An 11443-nucleotide genomic window follows, 5' to 3' on the forward strand; every position below is an offset into this window, starting at 1 on the left:
TCGGTTGAGACTGGTCTGGGACCAGTGGTACATACTCTGAGACTGACTTCGTGTCAGTACAGGACTGGTTTGGGACCAGTGGTAGGAGTGGTACTCACTATGACGCTGACTTTGGGTCAGTTGAGACTGGTCTGGGACCAGTGGTACGCACTCTAAGACTGACTTTGGGTTAGTGGAGAATGTTATGAGACATTCTCGATCAATTCTTCTTCTTCATGGTTCAGCAGAGCTAAGCTGAGCAGAGCATAGCATAACATAGCAGAACAGAGCTGAGCTGAGCAGAGCATAGCAGAGCCAGCAGAGCATAGCAGAGCTGAGCAGAGCAGAGCAGAGCCAGCAGAGCTGAGCAGAGCATAGCAGAGCCAGCAAAGCTAAGAAGAGTTGGGCAAAGCAGTGCAGGGCACCGATGGCAGAGATAGTACAGTCGGACTTATGGATCACCGGATGGAGTTCTCCCTAGTTGAGAGGGAGTGTTAAATTGGCAACTAAGGCCAAACTCCATGTGGGTCAGCTTATTTATGGCAGCGGATATTTTTATTGGATCCATCTCGTCGAGAGGTGTAGGATTGATCCAAAGATCATCCGATTCCGATAAGTATTTATGGAGATATGAATTTATTTTGATTATGGATTTATTATCTAGCCGACCAACAACTTATGTAGGCTCAAGAAGCCCAAACGTCATGTCTATTCAACCTATACATTTTGGTATAAATAGAAGAGGATTTGATGTCATTTGCAACACACCTCTTCATGTGTAGTCTCCTCCTCTCCACGTCTGGGTTTTTGGTGAAGGAGAGAGACACCATGTGTGATACGTTAGTCTTCAAGTAATGCCCTAGCTATTGTACGTTGCCCTAGCCGCAGAGATCTGCCCGCAGTAAACCCTAGCCACAGAGATGTGGCCGCTGTAAACCCTAGCCACAGAAATCTGGCCGCTGTAAAAGAGGTCTCATATGCAGCCAAAGGAAAACGTTCTATCTGCATTGCCGTTGTGGAAGAGCCGCAGTCATAATGCTGTTCATGAGGAGACCATTATACACTACGCATACATAAGGATATATATACGCAGGGCAGACAATACAATGCAGCAAGATCTATATATGCAATGATACAGTAATTGCATATATATATATATATATATATATATAGTCAATATAGATATCAACGCACAACTTTCACACTTAGGAAATGCAATATATATACACGTAGACAATACGCAGATCAGGGAAGCAAAACGCAGCCAAAAAGGAGAAATATTCACACAGGTTTCCATACGATGTAATACGCACAACATGGACACCTTATCCAACGCAGTCATAAAAGAGACATATACGCAGATCAGGGAAGACATGTAAAACGCAGCCAAAAGGAGAACTGTTCACGCAGTAAAAGAAGACATGTTCACGCAGTTAAGAAGATAAGAATTTTGCATACTTCCTCTCGGAAATTTCAGGTGTGGTAGCCGCAGTCAAAAGATAAGGTATTCGTATATGCAGTGATCTAAACTCAGGTACAACAGACCTGCATTCAAGGGTGATAGATCACATTATAGACTACAACTCAGATTATTATAATCCGCAGATCACAGATTGATGGAACAATTAGAAGGTTGGACCTAGCCATTGCCAAGCAGTTACAGCGTGAAGGATCCATGTTAATGGCACGTAGCTGTAGGTGACAGCGTGGCAAATCCAAGGCTGTCTATAGCAGTCTTGACACCTGATCTTAGTGGTTCGTCTATAGTAGTTTAAGCATGTTGGACAACATAATATAACAGTGATTAGAAGATGAAAATCTCGGACGAAGGGACTGTGTTATACACAGCAGTCCTGAGATATCTCGGTAAAATCTCAGTGGCAGTACAAACATCTTGTACAGCAGTGACATGGAACTATAGCCTAGCTGCTTTGCTAGGCTGTAAGCCATAGCAAGCAGCTAAGGCTGACATGTATATGAACTAAAGAATGATGCACATTAATAAAGGGCAGCATGTTAAAGGGCAGCATGATAATGGGCAGTATGATGAACATGGACAGCATCATGAGATATATGGGCAGGATGATGAATATGGACATCATGAGGTATATGGGAAGTATGATGTAGATCATGGACAGCATGATGTATGGGCAACGTATGAGATCATGAGCAGCATGATGGTGCTACATGGTAAGGTGCAACAAATGGACGAGATGCAGAACGATGATAGGTGAAGGAGTCACCTTGGAGAATCAGTTGAAGCAGAATGTCTTCAACTGATCTCATCGTTATACAAAATGATCTATGCTCAGATCTAGATAAGTCAAAGTGTTGACTTATGTTGTAAATGTACTTTCTCTCTCTTTCTCTTTCTCTATTGAACTTTGAAGAACATAAAAGAAGAATTGATCAAGGGCTTCCCCACACATTGTGGGGTTTGTCCCTGGCTTGCGCCACATCTTGTGTCCTCTTGTCTTCTGCGATTTATATTTATGTTCTATCTGCAGTTTACTTTATGCTGATGTGATTTCTAATATGGAAAAGAAATTAAATAAATTGCTCTAGCATAGAACATACCTAAAATTAACACACTGTTACTGCTGCACTGCAACTCAATTACTGAGAAGTAAATAATTGACCTACCCAACTACTGACATCCTTGTCAGGCTCGAAACCCTACTGATGCTGAGGCTCTCTCTGCCGCTATCCTATGCTCCCTCTGCTACCTCTGCGTTGTTGCAACAAACTCTATGCCTCTCGCACCGCTGCAAACACCTCTGTGCCTTCTTGCACCGCTGCAACATCCTTTGTGCCTCTCGCACTACTGCAACATCCTCTGTGCCTCTCGCACTGCTGCAACCCTCTCTGCGCTGCCAAGGACTACTACACTCTAGCACTCTCTGCAGCTCTATCTGCATCTGCTTCTATCAACATCCGCCATCTTGCTACTGTCACTTCGGGGCTCCTGTAGCCAGATATGATCCAAGAGTTTGGGTACCTCAAGGATCCTGCCCCTCATCTCCTGTAGTCCTCCTAACTACAGCTTGATGTCTCCCCACCTCTTCTCTAGAGGTACATGAGCACTCATGGCACAATCGTCATCATCCTCTACCTCCTTTTCTGCCTTTGCCGGCATTGCCTTGGAGTCAGACGCCTCTCTCTTATTCTTCTTCCTCGGACACTGATTTGGATGATGGCCTAGTTCCCCACAGTTTAAGCACTTTATCTTGGAGAGGTCCTTCTTCTTCCTCTTCCTCTGTTATCCCGCAGATGCTAGAGCTGCATCCTCTTCCTCCTCTTTCTTGACGCGGTCTCCTTTGCTAATACTTCCCACCTTGGTCAGCTGTGTGAGCTCTTCTTGACGAAGAGCTACCCATAGTTCTTCCCAATCTGGAAGATGCTCTCTGCCCAAAATGCTTTGGACAAATGTCTCCTACTACTCAGAGACTGTGTTCAGGGCGGTCCTCACATTAACTCCTGATCCGGCGTGGCTCCTATGGAATTCAATTGGTCTCGAATCTCCTTCAATCTACTGAGGAAGTAATCTACCCGCTCCCCCTTCTTCATCTAATACGACTGCAGCTGATTCTCCAGTAGCATCTTCCTCTGCACGAAAGTGCCTTGAATGTCGTCAAGGTGTCCCACATTTCCTTTGCCGTATTCTTCTCGGCAATATGCTGAACGATATGATCCTTGACCCCATCAACGATTATGCATTTTGCCTTGGCCATTGCATCCTCATACCTTTCGTTATCAGCTGGGTCGACTGAGATAGTCACGGTTCTCAAGGCAAAGGCCTTGATGCGATGTCTATCTAGAACAGACAGGATCCTTGTCTTCCAAATGACAAAGTTGGACTCCCCGTCCAGCCTGTCTTGATCCCTCGGTCCATTCATGGCCATCTCTGGTCTTCTTTTCGACTTCTCTGAGTCTCTACTTCCCTCCTGGAAGTTCTCTGCTAGACTCCCTCTGAGTCTCGATTTCCCTCCTGGAAATCCTTCTGCCAATCGTCGAATCACACCTCTCCGATCTCCTATGCACCTGCAACATTGATATGGATTTCTTGGCTAGAAATCCGCCTAGCTAGCGATGCCCTCTATCTTGGTTCTGTCCCATTAAGTACTGTTCTGCCTCGACAACAACAACACCCTACCAACTTCACTCTCCGCAATCTGCCCACATTTTCCTATGCCCCAACAACTGAAGAACTAAGCCTCTAGGCTTTGCGCAATCTTGGCAAGGTTGATTTGCTCCCCTACCCAACTGCATCAACCCTCCTGGTCTTTGCGTGGCTCTTCGTGAGCCTCTTCTTCCTTCCTTTGCTTTTGCTCTGGCCTCTCTTTGGCTCGAACTAATGACACAGACCCTCTGCGTCAACCCTTCTTTGTTGCTTTCTTCCTAGGAATAACTTCTGTCACTCGGGACAACTGTTTCTGCTGCAAATTCTCTAATTCAACTGGTGCCTTCAACTCTCCTGTGATCTGCAACGCTCTAATACCATGTTGAAATTTCTAACTATTACTTGTTAGAAATTTTATCTGTATTCTCTGGTTTATATCACCTACTTGTTTAATTACTAACAAGTTATTTAACCATATAAACATTGAAATAAACACAATACAGTCTCAACCATCTATAGATCAACAACTAAAATAAATAGGCAAACACACAAGGGACATCGTTATTTTTGGACAATCATCCCTGGAAAAACCCAACTTGGGAAAACCGGTGCAATTGTTCTGAGGGTTTTATTATTAAGCAACTTTTCTTGAGTGCACTCGGTGCCAAACTGGCTCCCTCGATACAGATAAATAATCTGGTAGTAATACCTCTCTTCGGAAGCAAATATTCTGAAAGTCACCCCACGAAACCCTCTCCAGCACAATCTGAAGCAGGATGTTAGCCCTCCTGGCCTATGCGTCAGCTTGAAACCCTTTGCGTCAGCCCTCTGAGGCTCTGCGTAGCCTCTCTGGCCCTCTGCATCACTTCTGCAGCCTCTGCGTGGGTGACGCAGGGCCTTCTGGCCTCTACGCAATCACTACTAGCCTCTGCGTGGCTCCCTATGGCTCTACGTCTGCCTCTTTGCCTTTGTGCTGGTCTTCCAGCACTATCTTTGCCTCTTTGCCTTTGTGCTGGTCTTCCGGTACTATCTCTGCTTCTCTGCCTCGTACTCATTGCCCCTTGCTACAACTCTGATCACTGGTTCGATATCTCTTAGCAAACCCCGCTTTAGAGAATCGAATTCACTGATCACTGGTGTATCTCCCACTGACCCTCAGGCCTCCTCTTATACTTTTTCTGTTGAGTCTTCAACGACCGAGATTACATCTCTAATCAACGACTAAAATTAGATTTGGTTTGATCATGTCATTTAACCTTCTAACCCAGTTTTATATTAATACCCATTAATATTTTTATTTTCCTAAGTTTAGACTTAGGAACCCATTAAAAATATTAATTATTTTAATATCTCCTTCACTGGGTAGAATTTCCCCAAACCATTTTTGGGTCTTGGAGATCTCATGTGCTTTAGCCTCTCCACCAATTTTCATGGTTAGAGCACATCCAATGTTACCCCAAATCAATAAAACCCTAGCTCTAGAAACATTCATAAAGTCATCAAAGTGTGGAGCAATGATATTCTTGCCGATTCTGAGCACACATTTGCTGATGGTTATTTTTCAGGTCTTACATTTTGATTTTGAAGACTTGGCATACTCGACAGTCTGTGGCTTTGGAGCATTCGTCATTAAATGGAACCAAAAAAAAAAGTCTCCTTCTAACAATAGATGCATAATATAGAATAAAGCATCTTAAAATTCCCAAAATAGGATTGGAATTATATATATGTGTGTGTGTGTGTGTACATATATATATATATATATCAGAAAATTTGAACCCGAATCAAAATTAACCGTTGCTGATCGCAAACTTGAACCCGAACTGTGTGACTTTGTCTGTAACTAAGATGAATTTAAAGTGACAAATAAACTAATTTGTGCATTTACTATTTATTGTGGTAATCTTTGCTCTTCAAAATGCCTTTGATTACTGGATAGTGCAAGCTTTGATCTGGTGGATTTAATGTAGCCTTACAAAATGCCAGGCACTAGTCTATTTTTGTGTTAAGGTTTATTATTCATCTTGTGATTTGATTCCGATGAGTTTTGTACTTTTATATATTGCTGTTGTTTGTACTTTGTAGGTTATTGCAACTTGGGGAGTTGGCAACAACATTGACTTTCTTTCTTTGTCATACACACGACATGCAGAAGACATTATACAAGTAAGAAGGATGACATAAAGTTGCGTTCTGTCATGTTCTGAGCTTTGTGCTATTACTTCTAGCTACTATGATGGATCTCACATTTAAAAAATTCTATCAAGCTCTTTTTCTGGAACCGAACTCATAATGTTATCTTATGCGTTTAATTTGTTGCCTGACCTGTTTCTATGGTGCCTGTTTTTTCATATTCTTTTACAACTTTTAAGTAGATGCATTATATTAAACATCAAATATGAAGCCATTATCATATGTACCTCTGAAATCATTCTGAATTGACAATGATTTTATGAGGTGACAATTTTTACTTCTGGCTTCATTAGTAAATGATGATGTAAAATTGTTTGTTTTATTTCTGTGACATGTGACTTGCCCCTTATAATTGAATAACCTCAAATAGTGAGTGCTACATCTTCAAAGGATTTTATATTGACAGTTAAACCGTAGTTAACTTACTGTATCAGATATATTAGGGGACACCTAGAAATTTGTCTTCATTAGTAAATGACGATGTAAAATTGTTTGTTTTATCTCTGTGACATGTGACTTGCCCCTTATAATTGAATAACCTCAAATAGTGAGTGCTACATCTTCAAAGGATTTTATATTGACAGTTAAACCATAGTTAACATATTGTATCAGATATATTAGGGGACACCTAGAAATTTGTTTGCTTGATGCTAACTTTGCATTGATATAAAACATTTTTCCTCCTTTTGTCTTCTATAGACCCGTGCTTATCTTAATGGGCTTGGGAATCTTCATCAGACACAGATATTTGCTAAGATAGACACTATAGAGGTATATGGTGTATCACTGAATGAAGTCTCCAAGTTTTAATCTCTTCTTTCCATGTTTAATCCATCTTAGATACGCACATTGCACAAGAAGCAGTTTCTTATTTGAATCTTAATATACATACAACTTATGTTGCAGGGTTTAGAACACTTTGATGAGATCTTGCGAGAGGCCGATGGTATTGTCATTTCACGTGGTCATTTAGGAATATATCTTCCACCAGAGAAGGTAGCCTTCGATATTTGGTGTAAACATTTTTGATATTTCCATTTCCTGTTGTTTTTTTCTCATAGATAAATGAATATTGTTGTCTTTGTAATTTTACTACAAGTATAGTTGTGCACTTGTATGGAGATGTCTTATAAATTTGTGCTTTTACTAAATACAAACTTAATGTGTCTCTGGAGTATAGGGTAATAATAGACAGGATTGATGGAATCATCTGAGATGCTCTCTTGGTAAATTTTATTCATTTGGGATTGTAATTTTTGTGTCAAGGGAGGTTCAAATTCTTTACAGCTTCAAATAAGTGATATTTACATAGGTAATAGATGCAGTATAGCAGTGTGAACAAGTAGGAAAATCAAATTGTTTGGAGGACCATTAGTATGTTGATGATGCCATCCCTCACTGCCAACAATTTTTGTAGATTAGATTAGTTATAAGGGCATCTGCAAGCTGGAAGTTAGGAGACAGCTTATAGAAGCAGTGCTGGTTTTTTTATTTAGGTTCTTGTTGAAGTATTACCAGCTTTCCTATTACATGTTTTCTGGTTGTGAGTTCTATTGAATCTGGATTATATTATACATGCTCTTCTTATGGTTGACATATTGAGCAATGTTTTATTTAAGTTTTTAACTGGGGCCCTGCACTGATTTTGATTAGCAAGAGAGTTTCCACCCTGAAATGCCAAGCCTTTAGTACTATGAGACTATGAGTTTATTCATGTTATGGTTGAAAGCTTTGTTTAGTGTTTTTAATTGAACTAGGTATTTGGATTGGGTCAAAATATGTGGCCTTATCCTTACCACAAGAAAAATATGATAAGTGCCTGATTAATGTTTCTGTACTTAGCAATTTCCTTCCCATGCGGTGAGGGTAAGGTTCCAGGAATTACATTTATGTGGAAATTTATAATATCTGCCCTTTAAAACACTACAAATTTCACCTTATTTATTTGAGGTTCCTTGGATCTATTTCATTGAATTCTCATCTTTACAGCTGTATCTGAAGTATAAATTACAGTAGCAATATACTTCCCTTCCACCCAACTGAATCAGTAGGAAAGCTCAAAAACTAGACGCTCTCCTTTATCAAGTGGATCCAAAAATTACATTAGTTATAGCAGATTTATTTCAGCAGTAAATCTGATTTCTAGTTTCTTCTCAGTATGCTAAAACCACGGTTGCGGGGTAGCAACTCCCCTCTCATGCCCCGCTCCCAATTCGTGCTCCGAGTGGGAGAGGGCTTCTTGAAAAAAAAAAAAAACGCTCCCTGGTTTTTTGGGAGCGTTTAGTGTTTTTTACAATTTTTTTTTTGCAGTAATACAATTTTTTTCAAAGAAACAAATAAATTTTGAGTGGGGCAGCCTAATGATCAAGCCTATGGCCTTAGTATTGATATGCGATTCATGGTAATGTTAAATTCTTAAATTTTTTATTGTCATCTTTTACTTAAATTTGTAACATTACCATGAAATGACTCAGGATGTTTGAGAGTGGTTCCGACCTCATTGGATATTATATGGAGAAAGTAGAATTTTAGATTTCATTCAAAATCCAGCAGACTTATCAGTTTTTCAGGATTTAAAGATTGGAGGGATTGCAATGTTTCCATTGGATTTTGTCATGTATTAGGGTATGGAACTCGTATTTAATCAAGAGCACCAATCCCTCTATGTACCTTGATGTTAGTGACATTGGTTGTCGAACTCTTCTATCATGACCCTCATAAAATGTACGCATCACTCAAATAAAATCTTGACTTGACATGCTATGCTTTTTCTATCTTATGTTAATGCTTAGAGGGTGATATTAATGACAAAGATCCCTATATAGATCTAGAGGTAATGACAAAGATACCTCTGGATATTAATGCTTAGAGGGTGATATTAATGACAATGATCTTGATTTTCCAACAAGACTAAAAAATTAGACATTTCTCGTGGCGGCAAGAGGCCCAAGCATTAGCAATAGATAATAGATTTACTTGTCTTTTCTAGTTTCTAGTAGTTTTTATAACTACTGACTCTTTCATATTTATTATGATATTTTTTGTGAACAATATATGAGAATTTATGTTTGAAGTTGGCAATTATAACTCATTAGTAATGAATTATGAATATGATGCTTCGTGAAAGTTGAAAGTTGTTTCATTTCATTTCATGTTAGATATTATTTGTTGTAACGGTTACACTTAGCTTACAAGTACAACTTTGGTGATCAATGATGATAAATGTTATATATTGAATTTTGAAATCTTGAAACTTTAATATTGATGAATCATGAGACTCAATATGTTGTATGTTACTATGTTACTAACTTGTGGACATGGTTGATGAAGATTATAACTTCTAGATGATTGTTGTTATATCGTTCAATCTATGTTTTTAATATTTAATTCATCATTTTACATGCTTTTGTTGACATATATGCATCAAAATATAAAAAATAAAATAAAAATATATTATATAAAGAACACTCTCGGAATCGCTCCCAAACCGAGAGCTTCTGAAAATATCACTCTCGCCCCTGCTCTGCGTTTTCGCTTCCGCTCCCAAGTAACCTTGGCTAAAACACATCACATTCTTGGAAATATTGAGAGGAGGGTGAATCAATATTTCTTTTCAATTTTTATTTTACCAGTTAAATTCTTCACAATTTAAATCAAATCAATGTATAATAATTGTATTATTAATCAAAAAGAAATTGTATACAATATAAATATGTTCCCAAGCTCCAACTTGGTTTTGATGAGGCTTCGACCCTATCTATCCAAGGCACCAACCTTGAGTTTAGGAGCACCAACTCCAAGGACACCAATCCTATGAATGCTTTGTATTAGAGAATATGTAATGAGAATCTTCACGTATCACTTCACTTCATTGGTTTGTCAAGTCTATCACTGCTGCCAACTCAACTACCTTGTATCAGCCTTATAAGTTGTCCAGTCATAGAGATTCCATGTCTTCAACCTCTATCCCACAGGAAAACTCAATACTTGTTGGTCCACACAAGTCTCTTTTTAGATTAGCCCTGTATTGCAGTTACATCACTGTCCTGAACAATTGCTGCCCATAATCCTCAAAGTAAATTGATCCTTGAACTGTCCACAATTTTCTGCAAAAGAAATGACCCTGTAATTGTTAATGAATAGTGGAGAGGACACCTAATCACTGTCCAACTCAAGCCAAGAGAGCACTATCCATAGTAGCACTGTCCACAGTCAAGGTAGAGGTTAATCAACAGTTAGGGGAAGATTGTCATCACACTTAGCCCGTAATGATGTTGTTGTAGTAGCCTCCAGACAACACTGTATAATGTTACTAGCCTGTACTAGGTGTCCGCATTGCAGCAGAAGGAAGGTCTTAAAACACAATCCTTACTCAACCCTAATCTACAGTCAAACAGTTCGAAGTCCTGAGAAATAGTCCATAGTTCTGAGCAAGCTCTTATACCCCAAACACAAACCTTACTCCGCCCTAATCTACAGTCAAACAGTGCATAGTCCTGAGCAATAGTCCACAGTTCTGAGCAAGGTCTTATACCCCAAACACAAACCTTACTTCGCCCTAATCTGTAGTCAAAACAATCTGCAATTCCGAGTAATAGTCCGCAGTTTTGAGCTGTCCTCCCTAGAAACAAATCCGCAATTCTGAGCTTGTATAGTTCACGAGATGTGGACTTGTTGTGTCTTTCTTTTCTTAATGAATCTGAACTTGTCTGTCCTCCAAAAGTGCAGAGTTCCTTCTATATATTTACTCTTTTGTGCATGAAAAACGAAGGGACGTGTCTCCTAGCTAAGCCGACATGAGTTTGACAAGGTAAGGTCGGCTCATTGGCAGATTCTTGACTTAAATTTGTAAAATCTTGTTCTCTCTCATTATTTGGAATTTTGGGACACATAATAGCTCATTAGAAAGGTAAAATTATGCCCTTTCGGATGCTCCATGCCTCATGTGAAATTCCTTTTCTAAGTTAGAGAAAAATATTATTTCATGTGACTGATCCTTTAATAGTGCAAAACACGGAGGCATGGCAGAATGCCTTTGGGCTTCTTCATGGTTTTGGTTTCTTAATTGATTATCATCATCATATCCTACCTGCTTCATTTCATTGATATCCTTGTCTTCTTCAGTATATTGACATCAATGAAAACTATACT

General features: G+C 39.4%; 1 protein-coding gene across 1 annotated transcript in view; it reads left to right on the forward strand.

Moving 5' to 3' along the window:
• The window catches only part of LOC149257625 (pyruvate kinase 1, cytosolic-like), a 191346-nt gene that overhangs the window by 146736 nt on the left and 33167 nt on the right, over positions 1-11443 (forward strand). Inside the window, exons 7-9 of the mRNA XM_089381138.1 lie at positions 6185-6265; positions 6992-7063; positions 7199-7288. Coding sequence (XP_089237264.1) covers positions 6185-6265; positions 6992-7063; positions 7199-7288 — 243 coding nt within the window. The remainder of the gene's footprint in view (positions 1-6184; positions 6266-6991; positions 7064-7198; positions 7289-11443) is intronic.

Source organism: Pinus tabuliformis, chromosome 6 (assembly GCF_031772625.1).
Source record: "Pinus tabuliformis cultivar Carrire ecotype Pingquan chromosome 6, CPIR1, whole genome shotgun sequence".
NCBI classification, from domain to species: domain Eukaryota; kingdom Viridiplantae; phylum Streptophyta; class Pinopsida; order Pinales; family Pinaceae; genus Pinus; species Pinus tabuliformis.